Genomic DNA, 23,238 nt, shown 5'->3' on the forward strand with positions numbered 1-23,238 from the left:
CATTGTTTTTTTGGGAAATCCTAAAAACAGCCCCAACATTCGCAGAATTATTATTGCTATTATAATTCGGGTGTCTAAAATATTCATAGCACCCGAAGTAGCAGTAAAAATGGCGCATTGCCTGACGCACCTTTCACTTTGCCTAACCAGAGGACAATTCCAAGGCAAGACAGCATCCATAGTGAGTGTGAATAGAGAGACATCCAAAAGGGAAGACAATTATGTACAAGACATGAAGTCAAGAACAAAGCAAGAAACAATGCACCGAATAATAAAATACAACCAGCCTGGAATAAATGAAGCAGGAGTCAAAATCGAGGAAAGTCGAATGTTACAATGTAAGGACAAGAACGGTGAAGAAATGAGAATTCTGGGGAAGAGGTCAACTACGTATTAAAGGAACAATACTTACTATAGAAGGATGGGCAGATGGATTGATTGTGTGTAAATCAATGGCGTTGATAGGACAATGGGAAGTTGGGGTGGATGTAGAAAGACCATGCAGGGACCAATGGCCTAAGATCGCAAGGTTAACATGGGTCAATGATGAGGGGGACCATTGCAGATATCACCTCTGAAGAACGTGTCCCAATGCTTCAGAAATAATGGTACGATAAAATTTGGAGAAAACCTTAAGTTTTGTTGTGTCTTTGACGTAACAGGTATGAAGGGAGGAAGAGCAGTCCTGATGGACCACTACTGGGCCTGTGGATCAAGAGCATATGTGAAGTTGCCACCAGAATGGGGAGGAGTTTGTTCATTGGTACTGATAAGCATACCAGCCCTAGTAGTACCACAAAGCAACTTACAGATCAGACTTTCTGAAAATGGATGCACACCTGAGGAAGAAAAGAATGCTTAAGCTTATTCGACAGACGAGGGAGAATTACTCGTCAGCAAAAGTGATGAGCTGCATATTATGATATTCCAGATGAGCATAAACTGTTCAGCAGAACGGCAGTGATTTTCACATCTATATTCATGCCCGGAATTGAGACTGCAGCAAACGCCAAGTGGTAACAGATCACTAGGAGGGAGCTGCTATAAACGATCAACATGACAATAAAATGATTTAATGCGATCAGTGAACAATCAAGGGGAATCGGGCTCATGGCCCTACAGAACAGGTATGTCCTGGACTTAATTACAGCAATGGAATGAGGCATGAGCACCAAGATCTGGCCTTTCTGCTGTACATTTATACCTGCCCATGATGAAGAAAATGGAACCCTGACAGAAGCAATAACTATGCTGTCAACCCTGTATGCGAAGATGGTGGAAGCAGTAGATGAGACCGTGGATGAAGATTGGTTTTCGTCCCTGTTTTCATGGGTTCCAACCTGATTGGCGAATGCCTTCAAACTACTTGGAGCAATACTAGTGTTAGTGTTTCTGGGATTCTGTGTTATAAGAATATCCATTGGACAATGCAAGAAGACAGCAAAGAGGGCAATTGGAATGAATATAATGATCAAAGTAAATGCTGTGACTGAGCGCACACAGACTGAAAACGCCACCCGTGAGTCCCTGAAAGAAAGTCCTCTTGCACCCCAGGAACAAAGTTTCATTACCTCAAGGATCATAACTATGTAGAGCGTTGGGTGATCTTCAACCAACTGGGGAGTGCTGCCATATGGCCTGAAGTGTGAATGAACACACAAAGAATGCAGGTGACCTGCGGGGGGGTGACTAAGATTTGGATCCCGAAGAAATCATTCTGTGGGAGAAAGCTGATGAGACTTAAGGAAGAGGTGATGGTCGAGGACTGTACCAGAGAGGGGAATGTAGAGGAGCAGACCTGTATATCACTGATGGAACCCGCTCCGTCATACTGGATGAAAGACAGGAAGACACTGTGTATGACACCAGGTATCATTCCAGTACTGCTTCAAGTGTATGAGAGACGGTATGTACTTGGACAACAGTACCAAATGTACCCTTGCACTGAGGTGGTAGCAGGAGATTTTCAGACACCACTAAATATCAAAGAGCTGTAAAGGGAATCTGACAAGTGCAAAGTGCTGCCATCAGGAGAAGCTACGATAATGCATCGAAACGATATGGGAATACTTATAGAATGAAGATTTAACTGAAGAAGTAAAGTAAACATGTATAACAGTAAGAAGAAACCATAGATACAAAGAAGATAAGTAACTGATTAGCAAATGTATATATACAGAAAAGGAAGGTAGATGAGCTACATAGAAGCTTGTTGCAGTAGAAAATAGAACACTGGTAAAGCGACCATGTTCAAAAGATGGGCGTCGGCTCTGAACGATAGTAAGCAAAGAGCTCAAAGGAGAGAGATCAGGGCTGCAGAGCGGACAGACGCTGGAAATACAAATTCATGCATGAACAAAAAATTGCTTTTGGGCAGATATCAAGGATGCCACAGCAAGAGTGAACTGCAGGGTACAAAGGGAGTCAACGAGCATAAGCAGTGTACGCAGGAGATATTTCTCTTAGATTAAGTAAATGAGCAAACATTTGTGAATGCCAAGTATTCACAATTGAAGATGGAGGAAGCATATGTGAGACAGAGCAACCAAGTCTCCAGAGGCCGAAGAGTCATGGCACCCAGGATACATTGAATCAAATGGCACTAAATAGAATGTGAAATTGACAAAATCATGATCTCCTCACACTTGGTGCAAGACCAGAAAACAAGGCTTATTCATAAGCCTCAGGCAAAGATAATGATGTACCTTAACTCCCCTTAAAGTTCCAGAGAAGAGAACATCCAACAAGGTCAAGTACAAAAGAGAAGTCTTGGCTGAAGGTTTGCCTGATGAGATGGTAGACTAATTGAGCAAGTGGGCAGTAGTCTGATGTTCTCTGCACCTGGGTTTCGTTTTGCTTGCATACTGCTTACACACCGAATATCCAAGGTTGGGAGAGGATGCCAACCTATCATGAGGGCCTATGGAATTATAAGTATACAATGTTGCAGGGACAATCCGCTGCTATTATGCTGCTATAATCTGTATTATGCATAGTCAGAGTGACGTTTGAGGCTTTTCTGCCAGATGGGGGGCAGCCAATGATGTTACTAACACGTATATAATCTATGGCGTGGCATGGCCTCATGCAGTCAGGGCATACTCTACTTGAGCTCCCACTGAAGATCCTAAAGTAAGTTCCTGCAAGCAGTGTTGGGAAGTGGAAAGTATGCAAATCCCCATTCGCAGCACAGGGCTGCAAATGATATCTGAGCCTTTTCCCCTATGAAAATCTGTGCCTACTAACCCTGGGAGCAGCAGCAGTGGGCCCAAAGAGCAGAGGTCCAAGATGGCGGCAGAAATATCTCTGAGACGCAGAGCAGGCTGCTTCCTCAGACACTGGTCGGCTATGGCGAGGGGAGGGAGTGCAGTGTTGGCTTTGCCACATGAGTGCATTGGAGACGGCATTCGTCTTGCTCCCTCGAAACATTGCCCAAACAAACCCGTGTAGGTGCCGGAGGAAGCGGGGGATGCTGCTTCAGACATGCAAAGTCGTGGGTGCCACGGTAAGCGCACTGCGTTTGTAGCCTGGACGGCTGCCGCATATGAAGCAGTGAGCTCCACGGAGAGTGAGGGACACACGCCGGGAGCGCATCTTCCTACAGACAGACATTTATAAACATTAAATCTACCGATCACGCATGGGTTGCCCCGGTGCCTGTATAAATGACAACTGCAACCCGAAGGTTGACAGACATAGGGCTTGTGGGTACACCATTTGGAAATTAACGGTCATCAGCTACAACAACAGACCATACTACTGATCACATTTACTATACTGATCATATCTAAGTTGGAGTCACCTAACAGGACTTTGTTACTAGCGCAGGTTTATATTGGACTATTGTGGGAGGGGCCATTCTATTGGCACATGCTTTGTTGCCACTTTGGGGCCCAGCGTAAGACGGATCGGGAGTGCACATCTTGGAGACCCAATTGATGTGTTGGGGCCTGCCAGGTTGATGGAGCCATATAGTGTGGTGTTTTGTCTGTAGTTTGAACACAGGGCTGCATGAGAAGGGGAGATCACATGTTTACCACACACTATTGAAATAGCTATCATCGCATTGCTCGGCTTACAGCAACAATTTGTGCCAACTTGTGCGACCCAGGCCATCACAGGTATATGACCTTGGATATGTCTCCCACCAAGAATAAGCAAAAGGGCACGATTATGGAATCCTTTGTCAGCCAGGGGGAAACATGAATTCCTGACCCCAGCATAGATGCAACACAAGTAGCAGTGCAGACGGCGCAACCTGACCCTCAGGAAGACAAAGTGCTCGCGGCCATTGCCGCCATACAATCCTCTTTGGAAAACAAGATGGAGGAGGTGAAGGTAGACATGCAACTTCTCCAGGATGTGAGGTTGCTTACAGAGAGAGTTACAATGATGGAGTGGTTGCTACAAGACACTGCTTTCACTACAGGGTATCTGGCTACCCGGATGAAAACATTGGAATCAAGGAATACCATGCTGTAATGAGGGGCTGAAGACTCGGAGGGACGGTCCTGTATGAACAACGTACAGGTGTTGGTGCTCCTGGAAGAAGGCTGCCAGAAAGCAGTGAGGGCCGGGACCCAACATCCTACATTGAGAATGTATTACTGCAGGAGATTGGCCCTGGAAAACGTTCACAGGGATTCGCTGTTGAGCGGGCTCATCGATCGCTCCAAAAGAGGCCCCCACCCGGGCCACATCCCAGGCCAATTATAGCGAGTCTACTGAACTTCAGAAACCGATAAGTGATTCTCCAGTTCTCAAGAGAGGGTGGGAAAATCCAAAGAGGTAGTTCCAATATCGCTATGTACCTGGATTACACCCCGCTGGTACAACAACAGTGGAATACGTTTGTCCCAATCAAGGCCAGGCTTCGGCAGAGAGGGCTCAAATACATGCTTATGTATCCTGCACGATTTTTACGGGACGGGAAGGCACTCTTCTTCGAAAGCCCAGAAGCGGTAAATATGTGGATGAAACATAATCTGGACGCCAAAGGGAAGGCAGAGGTTTAGAGCAAGGAGACTTGGTTCCTCCCGCAGCTGGACCACACACAGACGTTTGGACCCTGCAGAGAACATGGACACTTAGTAGAGGTGCACCGAACAGTTGGGTAGCGCAAATGATCCTCTGTGTCATTTGACTGCCTCAACTCCATAGAATTATGTGCATTCGGAGAGGGGACACACATGGAGTTGGACATGGGCAAAGGGATCTGCAACGATCGGATCACTTACCGCCAGGATACGCTGTATGTCAGTGGGGATGGGCATTGTTGTTTACTCAGTGACGTCCGGATCACCCCAGTCTAAATGGACAATCGTCATTCAACCACTGACGACTCATTCGGCTCGTACCACTTGGTGATGGTAAATCTGGGCGGTACCGGTGTCTCAATGGAGCAATTCTATTGGGCACTATTTGTACCCTGTGTTTAGGGGTTCGTTGTTTTTGTTTAATCTACCCATTTTGTGGGTATTGGCTTGCAACCTAGCGTATAGAACACATAGGGACTTGTGGTGGGAAGGATCCCTTTGTCCTCCATAATTATAGTAGCACTTAGTATGCTGGTTTTGGATTGTGGGTACCATGTATGTGCCATCATTGGATGGCTAACTGCTTACTGTGTCCCACGTCATAGAAACATAGGGATATCATAACAGTTTGACACAAATTAAATTACTTACTTGGAATGTGAGGGAGTCTTGTAACCTATATGTTCAGAAATGGGGTGAAATTCTATCTACATCGTAAGATATCTATTGCTCTCCTCCAGGAAACACACTTAATGGCAGAGGATCAGGAGGCTCTCATAAATCACTGGAGTGGGACTGGATATGGCGATGCATACTCTAAATTCGCTAGAGGAGTGCTTAAATGGATCGCGGATTATTTGCCAATCCAATTATTGGACTTGGACAGGGAGGGTCAATATATAATTCTGAGAGGCTATCTTGGCCAAAATGAAATATCCAGTTAACTATTACTTCCCAAACCATACAATAGCTTCCCACATTCGAGTACTAAGCACTCAAATCGCCGAAACGGGATTCCTTTTTCATAGGGGTGACGATTTTAACTGTGTATGTGACACAATGCTAGATAGATCTGTAACTCCCTGGGTGGTCCTTCCCCAGCCACTAACACTCTGAACAAAGTAACAACTAACTTAGTATTGGTAGATGTTTGGAGGGAGTTATATCTAGGGGCTAGAGGGTATTAATTTTACTCATCCCGGCATAAATTACACACCAGGAGATATTATATATTTGTGTGGGTCGATCAGCTTCCCGAATTTGTCAGTCCCGAATATATGGGCTGCACATTGTCGGACCACTTCCCTTTGGTGGTTACATGGAATAACGGGACACCCAGAACGCCCATTCCCATGTAGCGAATGCCCACAGACACCTTGTTAGAGCCCCCCTTCAGAGAATAACTAACTTAGTGTAACATTGACCTCTTTTCTGGCAGATAACATAGGGCGCATAGATAGTTGGGGGACAGTGGGAAACTGAAAGTAGTGACCTGGGGAAAAGTTATTGCCGGAGCCGGGGGCATTTGTAGGAAGCTTAAGGACGAATTGGAAACCTTTGAGGCCAAAATATGCACCCTCGAGAGAATACGTCTTGGTCTCCAGTCAGTTGGAGGGGAGTTGAGGGAGATTAGGTCCCAATGTCTACTGGCATGGGAGAGACTCAAGATTTGACTACACCACCTCAATGGCCCTGGCACACACCGAAGAAGACAAATCGGGGAAATGACTGGCTTGGCTGTGCTGGCAGGAAGAGCCTAGACCCTTAACTACATTACTGTTTGACGAGTGTGGGGCTCCATAGTGGGCCGAGAGGGGAATCTACAAAATGTGCTACTTATTATGCTAAATTATATAGACATGATTTACAAATACCCCCGGAAGATATAACATTTTTTTGCATCAATACGACTCCCGAAACTTACTGGTGGCCAAAGAGATCTTTTAGATCGTCCTTTCACACCGGATGAGCAAGCTCAAGCAATAGCTTCCCTCGCCACAGGAAAAACTGAGTAGTGACGGCCTTGCAGCCGAATGTTATAAAGCTTATCAAACCACCTTGGCTCCGGTACTACTGAAGGTATTCGAGGAGGCTTTTGACAGTCATACATTCGGCCACCATGTGGGAAACAATGGTGTACTACCCATCCTTAAACCGGAAAAACCTACAGAGGCTTGTGATGCGACTCATACCGCCCAATAGCCTTGTTAAATTATGATGTAAAATTACTTACCACTATATTAGCCGCGTGCCTCCGTAAATGCATTTCAACCCTGATACATACTGAACAAAATGGGTTTGTGCCTGGCCGTAAGACCACCTGAGTCTTCGCAGACTGGAGCACATTATCAACCAAACGAATTATTGCACTGAACATTATGTAGTGGCGTCGTTGTATGATGTCAAGGCTTTTGATTCAGTGTACTGGATGTGGATAATCGCAGCGCTACGAGGTTTCGGGTTTGGAGAGAACTTTGACTGGGTGCAACTTTTATACACCGCCCCAACAGCCAGAGTAAGATCTGACAGACAACTATCAGGACAATGGACCATACAAAGGGGAACAAGGCAGGGATGCCCACTCTCACCCATGCTCTATATATTAGCCTTAGGACCACTGGCCGTACATTTAAGACCGGAATACTTGGAGATGGGTATTAGAATTGGGGGTTTCACACACTTTATTTCATTGTACGCAGACGATGCGCTGCTTTATTTGTGTGAACCACAACACAACTTGCTGATAGTTCTGGAAATCCTAGACGATTTTGTTAGGCTATCGAGGATCTCCTTTAACAAAAAGAAATCATGTCTTTTTCCTCTGGCGGGACTGCATGGGAAAGACACAGCGTTGATGCCCGAATGTGGATTGAAATGGGAGACATGCTCTTTTTTAAATGTTTGGGAATACAAATAGCACATACCCCCAGGGACAAACATGTACTCAACACTCATAGGGTGGTGGAAGGAGAGGACTCAAGAAGTCGATAACATTTTGGTCCTGGTTGACCCTCTCCCTCATGGGTAGTGTCGCTATCGCTAAAATGATTATTCTCCCCAGATTTTCTATACGGTTTCACCAGCGTGCACTACAATATAGAGGCTGCTTTCTTTCGTAACCTTGAGGGCATACTTCAGGGCTCTCTGTGGGGCTCGGAATTACATATACTGGCACTTCTTTTGAGGTTGGGGTACAATTTCCATGCCTGGAATTTTACTATTTATCCACTCAGCTACGCTTTATTGCAAAATGGTTATCAGATGAATTCCCATCCGTACATGAGTTACTTCATGCGCTGGTGAGACATGCGTGGCTCAAGGAGATCTTGTGGCTTCCGACAGATCGAACTGATCCCCAGCCTCTGATACTATGAGTAGGGAGACAGATTTGGTCTAGAGTATTAAAGCTCCTTCGGTTACACATACCCTACCGCCGCAATACTGGCCGATACATGTGTTAATTGAGACAAACCCAAGATTATTTGATGCTGGGAAAAGGAGTGGCAACTTGGGGTGATATGAATGGGAATGGACCATTAGCCTTATGCAGCGTGACGGATAACCAAGTGGGCAGTTTCTGAGGTACATGAGTGGCAAAGTTCACCAGGCCCAACTGGAGCGACTGGCCTGCCGAGTCGCCTGAAAATGCTTTTTTAGCCCTAATATATGCACTGGAAGATGGCTGGAGGCCGATATCCAGATTGTGCAAACACCTATTAGAAGGAGATAGCGTTAAAACCACCAAACTGAAAGCTCGCTGGGAGGATGATTTTGGTTTGGAAATCAAGGACAAGCCGTGGGAATTGGCACTGAGTTTTGTCAAGAATGTGTCCCGTAATGCTAGATTCACATTAATTCAAATGAATGTGCTTCATCGCACATATGACCCCTAGCAGAATAGCTAAATTTAAAGCTGGCGCGCCTAACAAATGCCCATGATACAACCAAGATGACGCTCACCTTATGCATATGCTGTGGTCGTGCAAGGTGGTACAGCATTTCTGGACCCGAAGTAAGCTAGTCTGTGAGGACGCAGGAATTGGGAGGTACAATGGAACCCACTTGAATGCTTTCTGAGCATGTACCCCAGATCAAGCAAATACAACCAAGTCACTACGTTTATGGATTTGGTGGGTATACTAGCCAAAAGTTGCTTAGTAATGTCATGGGAACACAAAAAGGGCCCGCAGTTTGATTTATGTTTTAGAGAACTGGGAACCTGGTGTGAGGCTGAAACAAAAGCATGAATCCGGGCGACACGGTTATATGATGATGATATAGCGGTTAATCTCGAGTCCTGGAAGGTCCTTACTGAATCTGTCTTCTACCCCTCAGATGACAAACCACCCTGAAGGCTTCCTATTTGCTTTTATTTTCATTGTTTCCCTATTACTGTTGATTAAAGTGGCTCATGTGGGTCCTGTACCCCTACCAGGTGTGGCCACCATGGAACATTTGATTGGCTTACATTAGTTCTGTCGTGTTATTCATTAATAGTCGGCAACTATTTAGGTACAAGCATGCAAACACTAGTTATCTGTTTGAAATGTTCAAGTTTATGTACATTGGTTGAACGCCTTGAAGCAGAGTAAGTCGAACATTAGCTGCTGAATTGCACACTGTTCAATGATTATGTAACTGAAATGAAGCTGCAATAATTCTTCCAATAAACGCATTTTAAAATATTTTTTTAAAACAGTTGTAGAACCTATAAGTAGATATGTTGCCCTAACCAACCCCTGCGTCTGATATGTTGTATTATGTGCCACGTAGGATGACATCATAGTTGATGCACATCGACGTACAAAGCCTTTGTGTACCTGAAATGTAACTGAGAGTGTGTAGACTGCGATTTGTTGTTTGCCAGGTTTATTTACTTTATTAAACTGATCATAACGTAGTATTTTACCATGTTCTTTGAGTCTGTCGAGTTATTTGAGTCTGTGATCATTTAATCACATTCTGCGTATGAGAATGTTCTAAAGTTCTACTGCACAATTCCAACCATGAGGAGGCTGGCAATAGAGTTGGCAGAATATTGAGAGATGGAGTTGGTGTACTTAGCCAGCACAGAGGCACTTGATCTGGGAAATTCCCTGGAAGCTATGGTAAAAAAAAAGTGCAGTAGAGAGTGGGGGTGATTGAAAGTGTCAAAAGCAGTGTGGGATCAAGCAGGATCAATAAGAGGTGAAAGTGGCTATGCTGGGTGAGAAAGCTAGAGAGCTGTAGGAGTGCCCTTTCCTTGGACTTTCTGTTACGGAACCTGGATTGGAGTGTCCCTTCGCTTCTAGGTATGTGATGATGGGGCTGAAAAGCGCAGATTCTAGGACTTTGGATTAGGACGTTTGAAGGATTTAGCTACAGCACATAATGTCAGCAGACTGAAGGAGTCAGCGGGGGTGGTTCGTGGAAAGTTTGCTAGAGAGGAGAGCATGTAGGGTGTGCATAGTTGAGGTAGAGGGGACAACTGAAGGTGTCACATGTTGTGGAGATCCTACAGGAGAAGTTGCTGGCGAAATCAGGTGGGTTAGCATGGGCAGTGTAAGCATGGATAAGGATGAGTGTTTAGGGAAGGGGTGAGGATAGAATTCTAGCAAAACTTGGTTGAGTCCATTGAAGTGTCCAAGAGCAAGCAGGGGTGTGACCTCTAGGAGGCAAGGGGAGAAAAACCATAGGGTTTTCCAGCATAAGTGCTGGTGAAGATGCTTTGATATGCTCAACTGTTCGTTGGTTGGGGAGATTAAAGTTTAAAGGCCCGGGGCGACATGACATGAAGGAGCGAGTGACGACCTGAAATGGAGGTGGCAGTTCTGTTTTGAAGTCCAGAAAGCCCTCTTCAGTGAAGTTGACAAGAGGGGAATAAAATGCCTGAAGGCAAGAGCTGTCTTGCTCAAGATGGGGGGATGGTTAAAGATTTTTCTTTATGCAACGTTCTTTTTCTTGACATAAATGGAACCGCCAGCTATGTTTTATATCTTGAACCCTTGCCTGGTGTTAGGAAAGATATTTAATTTCCCTGCATTCCTCCCATAGACTTCAATGGGGCACCCTTTCTTTTTGCTTTGGTTTGGCTGCTGGCCTGACTTTTTGGTGGTAAAGCTTTAGGCTTTACTTCCCCTGCTTTGTGTTCATTGGTATGGGGAAATCAATCAGTCCCCAAGACGTTTTTTCCAAGGCTAAACTCCAAATGATGATGGCTGCAGTGATATAGCTCAGGATCAAGCTGGTCAGTCCACCATGTGATTCAGGGACACTTCCAAAGGCTCCCAAGGCATGGATTCTGGAGCAGGGGTTGAGACTGGTTGTTCCCAACGGTCCTGAGATCAGGCAAGGAGCTGGGCTTTGCTTGGCCAATCGCCATGATCTGATGAACTTTTGCAGGAAACCTCCTTTTATTCAAGCTGGGAACAAGCCCAAGTCCACCAATGGTAAGGTTCCTGCAACATTCAAACAGCCAGTGGTCGGAGCTCATGGCCAACACTGCCAAAGAACTACTCTTATGTAAGGATCCATTTGACCTGGGTTTGTTGTCCGATGCCTTGAATGATTGGGCACTGAACCGACGGCCACTTAAAGTGAACACTGCCTCCCAGACACCTGAGCCTATTAGGACAGGCGTACCGTTACAGGCATCCAGAGTGAATATGGCCTGTCAAGCCCTCATTCAAAGGGAATTGATAGACCAGGCCACTCAAACTAACTTGTGTAGTAAGGAATCTCTGATGCTCTCTGGGATTGGCCTGACTCATAAGGAAAAAGTCTTCATCCCTAAAGTAGTTGGTATACAGGAAACCTCCCCATCGTCATTGCTATCAGTCCAATCATGACCATAAAGAGTTTAAACCGCCTACAACGTTGAACTCTAAACTGAAGAGGACTCTCTCACGGAAATTTCAAATAAAAAAGTCACAAATGCCACCACTTAACGATACAGTCATATATGACTTTATTATGGATCAGAGAAACTTTATCATTACCAACATTCTGAAAATTGGAGTTGGAGTCGAAAGAAGCCTTGCGCAACAAGGTTCTTGCCTGGTTGCATCAGAGAACAGGGCAAGGTGTGGTCAGACGGTTTGACTTGACGATCATTCGTCGTATAGATCTGAGCGATTGGTGCTCACAACCTGACTGATTGTATCATAGTGGGCTGTGGGGCTAGTACCATACCTGTTTTTGTCAGAATTTGTAATTACCTGCCCAAAGGTGTATCAAACTGCAACTTCTTTAATTGTTTTATTAATCTCAGGAATTCCCCTTTGTGCTCTCTAACATTTTCTTTAATTGTGATGATGATTAATTGGCTGATAGCTGTTCTTAGGGCATCATTGCTATCATGTTCACAGTTGACTGTGTTCCCCATGCTGAATTTATTCTTCATTCATTGCACTGTTTATGTAGTATGTTGTTTGTGTTGTCTGTGCCATAATTACGGGCTCATTGTGTGCATTATAAATGCAGTAAAGTAAAAGGAGTTTCCCAATCCTGGACAACCACTGCTCATCACATCTGTCTAGTAACAGACATTCAGGGGCCAGAGGATTTGGACAGGGACCAGGCAGTCCAAGTCCTCCTGCAGCCTGTTCATTATTGCCACCACAAACCTAGGAAAGATGTCCCTTAAGTGCAATTATCCCTCCATTTATGGATCTCCCTCCGCCCTACTAATCCCCCAAACGTTTTGCTTTTGTTTTGCTTACCCAACCTGACTTTTTCCAGTGGAGCACAGCCTTCAGATGCCCTCCTGGGCTTTTGCTAATTTGTTATGGGGAAACTGACACGTCCGTCAGTCTGTCAGGAGTGGGAAACGGTTTTCCTTAGTCTTTCACTATGTTGCCATTTCTTGGTAACTTTTTATCTACGCGCTAAGTACCTTACAGATCCGCATATAGGGTTTATTTTGTTTGATGGCCCTAGTCACCCTCCAAGGATTTCTTTGTGATCGTACAAGGACGAACTGGTGGCAGAGGTACTTATCTGATCGGAAAGGACTGCTAAAAAATGGGCGTCTGCTTTATATTTATAATACAGGGTTTACAATTTTATATGGCACTATTGTTTTCACTTGTTTTCATTGATTTGCTTTACTGAACAACCTTTACTGTGTTTTAGTGTAAAGTGTCTGTAATTCACTTTTAGATTACCAGCTGTGTGTGTATTAGTGTATTTTGTGATGTATGCTTTTCTTAAGTTTTACTTGTTTAGTGGGTTACAGCATAACGGTATATTGTTATACTTTTGTGTTGCCTTGAATACTTGACTTCCTACGTGTGGTTAACTGAGCTTACACTCCACTCTCATGGTCTCCTGAAGGCCTGCCTTAGTACACAGCCTATGTTACCTTGATTGAGTTTAGGCTAAGTGTCAAATAGTGTGTTCACCGACTAGGTTAGCCTCTCAGAACCCTGCTCTGGGCTGTTTCTGAAGATCCACTTTAACAGGGACCATGGAGACAGGTTTAGTTTGGTTATAGGTGGTGAATCTGGGAATTTGGAGGAGAGGTAGCGAAGGAGAGCGTTTAGGAGAGGGATCAATAGAGGTTGCAGATGAACTGATGAAGGAGAATAGGAAGACTATGTTGAGAGTGCCAGGGGATTACCTCTGACTACCAAAAATGTAATCCCTCTGTTATGGAAGTCATACACACATAGAAAATCCCACATGCTACTGCCACAGCTGCGTACTGACTCTGTTGCACTCTTCCAGTCTCCTTGTCTATATAAGAAAGAGGGGATGAAGAGGATAAGGTTGTGCAGGAGTATGTTGGTGATGACTAGTGCCCAAAGTTACATAGTAGACTCGTGGTGACCAAATGTTTAGTATTGGGGAGGTAGTCAACAAAAGTACAGCCGAGTAGCGGACAAAAATACAGGTGTTAGGCAGGTCATGTTTTGTGCAGCAGGTTAGTTGCATTAACAGTCGGATGCGGCAGAGATTGTTCATTCGCTAACTGAAACTTGAGTGCTGCCTGGTGACTTGAGCACATATCCCTGACAGACTTGGGTAAACTTCAACACACAAAAATGAAAGTTTTGTACTTGTGACAATGCTCCTCCATATGTGTTCTTGTATCTGAGCTTGACATACCAACACATCTGCATAGTGACGTTGATATTTTCTCTTTTGCTGGTAATCCGTTTCTTGCAGTTCTTACAGAGTCATCCTTCAGTCTTTCTTTTGACCTCTGATGGGATCCGGGTCAGCCTTCGCCCAACAGAGCAGGCCCTGCCTCCAAAGGGAAATACTCCAGGAGGGAAGGTGTCTGATTCAGCCCTCAACCCGCACCATCCACAGGACTCTGAGAGTGTGTCAACTGAGCCAAGAGAAAGTGGTGCACACTGGTTTGACTTCAATGACTCTACAGTGCAGCCGATTTCAGAGGATGCTATTGAGAAGCAGTTTCAGGGCAAGGAGAGTGCATACATGCTGTTTTATCGTCAGTTGCAGTTGCCAAGGCCTTTGGAAGGTAAGGACTTTCCTGCTGCCAATTTTTCTTTGTTAATGTTTCAGGGTCCATGAAAGAATGTCCCGGAACCAGAAAACGGCGAGCAGGCTTACAGGTTCATTGGTAACCAGGCTTATAGGTTTATTAATTCCAGAAAGAGACTGATAAGTTGCCTGGGGCAGGCTTCTTGTTCCTGCAATATAGGGGCTTCTGGACCTAGGATGCAATTAAGCTTGGTTTTGGTATGGAGTGCAAGCTCATTGGCACCTGGTGTGCAAACTCGGTTATACCTGGAGGGTCAGACAAGCTAGATGGTGTGCAGAATGCAGGCTGCTTACTTCGCTGGCTGCAGACACGTTGGTGATCTGGAACCAGGCTTGGATTCAAGGTAATCTGTCTATGGTCTACAGGCTTGTGAGTGTTACACAGGTTTCAGGCTCATCTGTACCAGGATTGCAAGCTTGGTTTGCATGCGGAAAGTGGGTTCCTGCTGGGGCGTGAGGCTCTGTCTCTCCTTGATGCATGAAATGTAAGTACACTTGTGGAGAGGATGTTGTCTCTTACCGGGACATGGGATGTAGGTTCACTGCCTGCATACTGTTGGTGCCTTGGCTGCAGTTTTACAGATGGCCCGACTGCACCCTCACTGCTACCCAGGTTAAGGATCAATTCCAAAGTCAATTTTTAAAATGTATGCATTAGACAGGTTTTTCCACAGCCCCCTAAAGAGGGGTCTGAAGAGACTATTCCTAAGTGAGGCAACAGGGTGTCCATCAAGTTCGACCACAGCAGTCAGACTTCACTGTTAAAAGGGAATAGGCTGCTTCCAAAGTACAATTAGTCCCATACACAATAAAATAAACCACTCATAATATACACACAGTGAAAAAATGTTGTTAAAGGGACATTACGGTTACAGGTAAAACCGAAAAACCTCAAATTTGCCAGTTATGGCAAGCTAAGCAACCATAACTCGGTCCACCACCATGCACTGCTAAGACTAACACCCAGGACATCAAAGATGACATCACTGATGACATCACATGTGAAATTTATTTTGATGAAAAGTCCCTACAAGGGGTTGTGTTTATAATGTTGGTAACAAGATGTCCGGGTGATTGTGTAATGTTAAACATTAGCTAACAATTCAAGACTTACCAGACACTTGTGTTGGTACAGACAATACATATGAAGACCCACAATGCATACAAATTAGAGGCACATACAGGGAAACTCAAGTAAGGAAGAAACAAACAGCATCATCAGAAAATGTTAATAACATTAAAGTTTATATTCATGTGTACAAATTGTGTGTTTGAGGCCAGCTATTGCCCAATGTATGTGCACAATGAGCTGAGACCAAACCCTAAGGAAAGTAATTTAAGAACAAATGCCAAGGTTAGCGTCTAGATATACAGCACCTTTTGAATTTTAATATTCTGAATGTCAGTGAACAAAAACACCTGACCTAGATATTTCAGTGAACAAAAACAAGTGAGCCAGATATGTGATGTCATCAATGACGTTTGTGATGTCATCTTTTATGTCATGGGTGTTAGTCTTAGCAGTGCACGGTGGTGGCACGAGTTATGGTTGCTAAGCTTACTATAACTGGCCAATTTCCTAGATTTTTCGGTTTTACCTGTAACCATAACGTCCCTGAAACAATGTTTTTTCACTGAATTTCATAGGTTTTTACCAGGAAACCCTTTGTTTGTAAAGGTGTACCATACAACATACTGAACCCGCTGGCACCAGATTAATGCGCACAGCAGTCGCAGAGTATGCGTCTGGTCGCGGACATCGGGTGGCATCCAACCTGCTCAGAAAGGCAGAGGTTCTCTTACATAGTGGTACCATTCAGCAAGCACAAGGAACATATACAAACAGCACCATGAACGTGAATTGCAAGGGAAAATAGATTGGTCTACAAACTGTGTACTTAGGTCAGAAACAGAACAAAGGCATAGGGAGTACAGCATAACGGAATGCACCAACAAGAGAAGTGACGTCTGCCTTCAATAATCTTACTGTACCGCTGCTTTACATAGGAACAAAGAAAGAACGGCTAGATTAAGGACTGGAAAGTACTAACACCAGAACGTCACTAAACCGTAGTAAGCACACCAAAGTTTGTTTGATAATTGCACAGGTGGTGCAGTATACAATGGTAGATAACCATAACGTTTCTTTTTTATGCAGCAAAGGCAAGCACCTTGGAGTGCTTGGAAGAGAATTTCCCTCATAACTAAATGACTTACGATAGTTAATATCTATTTCTTCATGTACACATCAGATTTTTTTTTTCTTTAAGAGACCATATTGGCAAGGAAACCAATGCAGCACAAGCGGCACCCCTTCCACAACAGCATACAGGCACAGGAAAGGAAAGAAACTCTGTAAATGGCAAAGTTGACAGCCCGGAAGCCATAATGGAGGAATTGGTGAACAATTTTGCTGCCTTAAAAGATTACATACAAGGACATATTATGGACAAAATAAAATGCCACTGCCCGACCTGCACGTGTACCCCTTCCCCGTTTCACAGCCCGCCATCCCCTCAAAATACGTGTGATCAGAGACCTTACGATGATACCTCAATCCCTTACTCCCCTCACTACCAACTTGTACAAATCCCCAATTCCCCACAATATTTATCCATACATTTGTTTTTAAAATCCTGTTATGACTCAGTGGCGCACGATACTGGTGGGAATGACTGCAATTAAGCAAAAGGGAGGTGTCCTAGGGACACTGCACCTGCCCGGCCTATCCGCAATCACAATGCAGGCATCCGTACGACGCCAGTACGAACCACATGTCTGCATCTTGTGAACCACCTATACTTAGTTGTGGGAGAAGGCGTTTGTCCGTTGCGTAAGTACACGCATGGGTATCTCTTCCTCTGTCTCCTGGTAACACCCCCCCCCGTCCAGCATATGCAAAGAAACTTGTGATTAACTTTAAGTAGTTCGGGTCGTCCACCCACGTCCTACAGGTAGCTGTACACATAAACATCCCACCTGCTATACCCTAAAAACACCCAGCTTCTCCCAATATGGTAGGCGCATGTGTGTCACACTATTAAGCAGTCCAGACATCCCAACACATGTACACAAACGATTCCGCCCATAACGCGTCCTGCGGACAGCCGTCCAAATCGAGAACATTCGCGACGTCACCATGTCACCACACCCACGCTGCATGTGGGCCCTTATTTCGCGGACACAATCCGGACCCTCGGACAGCAGAAAAGTGCAATGTTCTGCAATCTGCGGATTGTTAATGGGAAGATTCACGCTTACAAACACCCCACAATGTGCCATTGCATATGTATGTATTTGGTTAAACGATGTAGACCTCTTTTCTGGTTGCGAAGTCTCCACAGCATCTCTACAAAAGGCCACAACCCAGAGCTGCGCGGCATTCTGTTTGTAGCTTTTCAGAACAGAGTAGCGGGCCACATAGCTTGGACCTGTGATTGATTTTGGACCAATTCTGCTATGCTACATTAGCTTTGCAAGTAATGGCAACCATGTCAGCCCGGCTTACTATGCACAGTAATGGAGAAAAGTATTAACACCTCTTCCCGTGAACCATACCCTCAGTAAAGATAATCCCCACTGTCCCATTCCCATGGATAGTATGCTAAAAATGGTAGTATGTAGCACACGCGTTTCCCCAAGTACCGTGAGGGTCGCGCCCCAGTAAAGCAGGAAGTCCTTCTTCCCTTTCCACTATCTTCTTTCCAGCATGCCCTTATTGGGTACTGTTAAATAGTCACACACGCATCCACCAATCACATTAAACAGCTCTCCATGTAAGACTATCAGTTCAGTACAACATTCCTCTGCGTAGATACCACACCTAGAAATGGTATTGCACAATCCCTTAGCTTCCACAGTCCCATTTTCATGCATGCCATCCTCAAAAGCCCCAGATGTGGCTTTCGTGCTGTGTGTAGCGTGGGGGAATACATTTCAACTGGGGTAGGGGAGTTTGTCTTTAGTGGTGGCTCTGAAAAGAGCCTTTTTTTTTCCTTTCTTCTAGAGAAACACCTTTATTTTTGGTTTTTATAGGGTTTTCTGTTTTCTTCTCCTCCTCGCATTCTTACAGTAAACTTTTCAACGCCTCCTGTAGATAGGCAAACAAAACAGCATCACCAATGCTGAACAAAGAAATGCCATTTGCATGGAAAAACTCTGCATTTCGAGAATTAATGATGTCATTGTTGCAGAAGAACATACCAGAAGCGGACAAAAAAATCACACATGCTTCTGTTGAGGAGACACCTTCACTCTCTGGCTGGGAATAACATACATTAGGATAGTCCCATAATCATCTTGGTGGTATGGCTGAGAAAACCACCTGCGCAGTGGAAAAAAGCCTCTTCACTGCATACATCAACCTTTTCAGTTGACGGAACAAACGTGAACAAGTCACGTAACCCAAATAAATGCTGCTGTACTGTACGACAACAACATGAGCAGTTGCGAAACTGCCCACTTCTCTGCAAAGTGCAAGCATAGAGCCAAAACTCTGGACATCGACAGCGTACCACAATGCCTCCACGCCATCCAAACCGAAATCGCCATCAAAGTCTCTTTCGTGGGCATACCTGTGCAGATCTACCACAAAGGCATCACCCAAAATCAACACAGTGCGTCTCACTATGCAGAGTAATGTAAAACAGTATTGCTGCCCCTTCCTGTGAACCACACCCTCAGTACCTGATTGGATAATCCCCACAATCCCATTCCCATTGGCCAGCATGCAGAGAAGCGCATACTGTGGCACGTGCGCTTCCCCAAATACAGCGAGGGCGGCGCCCTATTAAAGCGGGAACAGTCATTCTTCCCTTTCCACTATTTTTTGTCCAGCACTACCTCATTGGGTACTGTTAAATAGTACCACACACATCCACAATCACAGCCAAGATGTCCGCATCTAACACTGTCAGTTCTGTACAACACTTCATATGTACCGTTACACATTCAGACTGCAAGTGTCGTGTGAATCAAAAGCACCTCCAGTATAAAGTTCAGTAAAACTATCCAAGATTTCTGCGTCCACATTCATCCACATGGACACCCATCACCACAAAGTAGAGGTATGAATACTTTTTGTATATTATGTTTACAACTCGGTTATAAGTGCCTCTGAGCACGGTATCTGCCACTGAACGTCCACAACATACTTAAAAAAACATGTTTTTTTTCTCCCATCACCTACCATCAAGTACCACTTCAATGGTAAATGCTTTCAACGTTTTCATTTACCCATATCAGCCATTGTAGTATCCAAACAGGAACTCTCTTCTTTCCTTCCGACAACGCTGCAAATGTTTTTCTGCACCTAACCCATTTCCTACAAAATACGTAAAAATATTGCACAAGAGCAGCACTGAATGTATTTTAGCAACGTAAAACAGGTACATACAGTGCATGCATACAAACGGGATGCCTGCCCCTTACTTTGCACACTTCAACCGTAGGCTTCTGCATTTCTCTGTACATATAGACCTTCTGCCACAGTTTTTGCGTAGACACCACAACCCGAAACCATATTGAGCAATGCCTTAGCCTCCACAGTCCTATTGCCATGGCTGCCATCCTGAGAAGGCCCAGATGTGACACGTGTAATCCGGAAACTACCGCGGAGTCCGCAGAGTTATCGTGCTAGGAACGGGACGGGGGAAGAAAGTTGAAATGGGATTTGGTCTTTAGTGGTGGCTCTGAAAAGTTTCTTTTGTTTGTTTACGTGCTTGCAAAGAACTTTTTTTATTTTTCTCTCTATATGAGTTGCTGTTTTCTTCTCCGCTTTACATTTTTACCGAATTCTGGTTAACGCTTCTTGCATAGTGTAAAAGAAAATAGCATTGCCAATGGCGGTCAAAGAATTGCCATTTGCATGGAAACAGCGTATATTTTCCAAATTCGTGATCGCATAGTGAGTGGAGAACATCCCATCAGTGTACATAAATTCACACATGCTTCTGTTTTATAAAACACCTTCTAAGGGGGGCGCTGTTGTGTGGCACACAAGATGGCCGCAGCCTGAAAGTGCTCTGTCTGAGGCTACAGTATATGGCTTGAAACCCTGCATTTACGAATAGCTGCCTGCTATGAATTTGTTGATGCATAGAAGAGGAATACCCACAGAATTCGGGGGTGCTGCTGAGACCCTATAAATTTAGAGTTCACCGCTTCAACCCCTCTGGCCGCGCCGCATGGAAGGCTAGAGCGCAGTCGGAAGCCCACCGACACCACCAGCTGCAGCAGAAGCTTCGCTCTGACCAGAGTTGCCGGGCCTGGGAACTCCCGCCTCCGGGATCGGACAGTCATCCCCTTCGTCTCCCGCCGGGGGGAGAACCTGAAGCCTGTGGGACCGCCCTGGCGCCATCGCAGGCGCGCTTGGGGTGAGTTTGGGGCTCCTGTCCTCTTCGCATCACGCCGGAGCCAATACATCCTGCCTGGAGATATACTTGGCATACTCTGCATTTGCCCCATACACAGGGTTCCTGGATTTCAGAGAGCCCGGGGGCTACCTCTGTGATCACCGAACGTCTGACCACGAGGTCCCGCTATGTGCGACACCAGCATCTTCCCTGCTGTGCCTCGGTTTTGGGTCTACAACGGGCGAGGCACTCTTCAGTGCGGGGAGCACTCTGATTTGGCACCGCTGCCCTGATGGATGGTCCGTCCTCGCCGCTCATCCTCCCACTGCCAACTTGATCACAGCCCCAAGGCACTCCATCCGTGACGCGGCAGGGCTGGTCCAGAGCATGGTTGTGGCCCTCTTACCTCTTTGGGATCCGTGGTGAGTAGGGGGGTGAGTGGGGAGAGCGAATCCAGGAAGCTATCCTCCCCCACCTTTGACGCAGGTCTCGCGTGCCTGCGCTATACCCAGATCAAGTCTCCCTTGCACGCTGCTCTTAATACTTAGCACTCGCATTCTCTGAGGGGAGAAGAACTCTCCTGCAGGCACAACGCCTTTGGGGTGCGACAGGACACACGTCTGAGGACCATCAACTACTGCCCCACCCCCCATGGGTCAGTCCGTGGAGAGTGGTCAGTTAGGGGTTGGGGCCGGAAACGGATCACACAGCTCCCGACCCCGCCGGTAATACCCAGCACGGGCCAGCCTGCCCCTGGCCCTCAGAACCATGGACTCGCTTTAATACTCCGGGGGCGGCAGCTACCAGGCTGAGGTCCTGATTGCCCCCTGCGGAGCTCCAGCTAGGGTCCTCTACCCACTTCACCTCTTGAACCATTAGGTCACCGCGTCTAGCCCAGAGGGAATACTACAAGCCAGCAGTTTACAAGACTTGCACATTTAGAGTTAACCTCTTTCACAATCCAGGTACCCCCGAGCCACAACCTGCTGGCCTGACCTGAATGTTCCAAGTCCTGTTCCTGACTTCCTCTGAGCAGGGCCCAACCCAATCCAGGCATAACATGCGGTAATGCATCTATGTTCTGTCTCCATACCCTAGCAGGAATATCTCGCAGTACCTACCTCCAGGCTGAGCCCGGTGACCCCCGCACCCCAGATACCCTTTGTGTGGTGGGGTCACCCCTTAGACATCAGGGGTCCTCACCACCACCTTATTCGCCTCAACATCGGTGAGAACACTTGGAATGGGAAACCAAAAGAGACAGGCGAAAATGGAACAGTTTGCTAGATCAGAACGGGACCCACCACAACAGGAAGAAAACCCCGGCCCTTCTCAGTTAGACATTTCGGCTCTCAACCAAACCCTTCTGGTGCTGAAAAGCAGCACAGACAACCTCAGTATCAAAATTGACACTTTAACATGTAAAGTTAATGTCTCAGCAATCCAGATCGACAAGTTATGTGGCAGGATGACTGAAGCGGAACACAGAATCAGGAGAGGACAAAATCGCTGTGCTTCAACGTGAGTTTTCCTCCCTGCAACAAATGGTATAGAGATTCATTGCCAAGAAAGAAGATATTGAGGGGGGGATCCAGGAGAAACAATGTAAGGATCACAGGGGTGGCTGAGACAACTCCGATGGACAACATGGAACAGTTTGTGGAGAAGTTGCTCCTGGAGATCCTGGACAACCCGCCGGTCACGAACCTCTTCATGGTAGAGCGTGCCCACAGCTTTCTTGAAAATAGACCTCCCCCAGGTGCCCCCCGAGAGGATCATCATCGCCCACATATTCAACTATCGAGACCGGGACATATTGCTATGGGCGGCAAGAGAAAAAAAGATCCAGAGATAGGGTTCTGCGACAATACGCCTGTTTCTGGACTTTAGCCAACTGTCAGGGTCTGGCTTGCTGAAATCCGCAGGAGCTGATGCTGGTCCCACAGACCCTCACCAGGAGTTTCCTTCTCAGCCTATATTTTACAGCCGAGTTGAGAACCCCAGGAAAGGGAAAGGTGTATTGAAGAAAATAACAAACAAGATACTGCAGACTTGCAACCTTCTGGTCGTCTGTGGTCTGAAAAACAAATGTTGTTGGTTACATATGCATTATATATAAGTTGCCACCCTAAGTTATTCAACATTTTGCTACCTCCTTTACCTGATTAACCTCTGCTATGGCTTAGAGGTTCAGGAAATCACATTGAAAACCTTCAAAAAAACTGCCTTTGAACTATTCTTGGAGCTTGACATTGTCTTTAAGAGTTTCCTTCTGGAGCTTAGACAGATAAGTTCAGCTCTTCAGACTTAAGCTAGAGTGAATGTACTTTAACTTCACTCTAAACAGGCAACAAGCAGTT

At 45.6% G+C, this 23,238-nt stretch overlaps 1 protein-coding gene across 4 annotated transcripts in view; it reads left to right on the forward strand.

Annotated features, from left to right (window-relative positions):
- USP40 (ubiquitin specific peptidase 40) overlaps window positions 1–23,238 on the forward strand; it is a 2,045,603-nt gene that overhangs the window by 720,504 nt on the left and 1,301,861 nt on the right. For all 4 annotated transcript variants that reach the window (XM_069616007.1, XM_069616010.1, XM_069616008.1 and 1 more), the window contains one exon: window positions 14,184–14,502. In XM_069616007.1, coding sequence (XP_069472108.1) covers window positions 14,184–14,502 — 319 coding nt within the window. The remainder of the gene's footprint in view (window positions 1–14,183; window positions 14,503–23,238) is intronic.

The sequence above is a fragment of the Ambystoma mexicanum genome, chromosome 9, assembly GCF_040938575.1.
Source record: "Ambystoma mexicanum isolate Mex_15411 chromosome 9, UKY_AmexF1_1, whole genome shotgun sequence".
NCBI lineage: Eukaryota > Metazoa > Chordata > Amphibia > Caudata > Ambystomatidae > Ambystoma > Ambystoma mexicanum.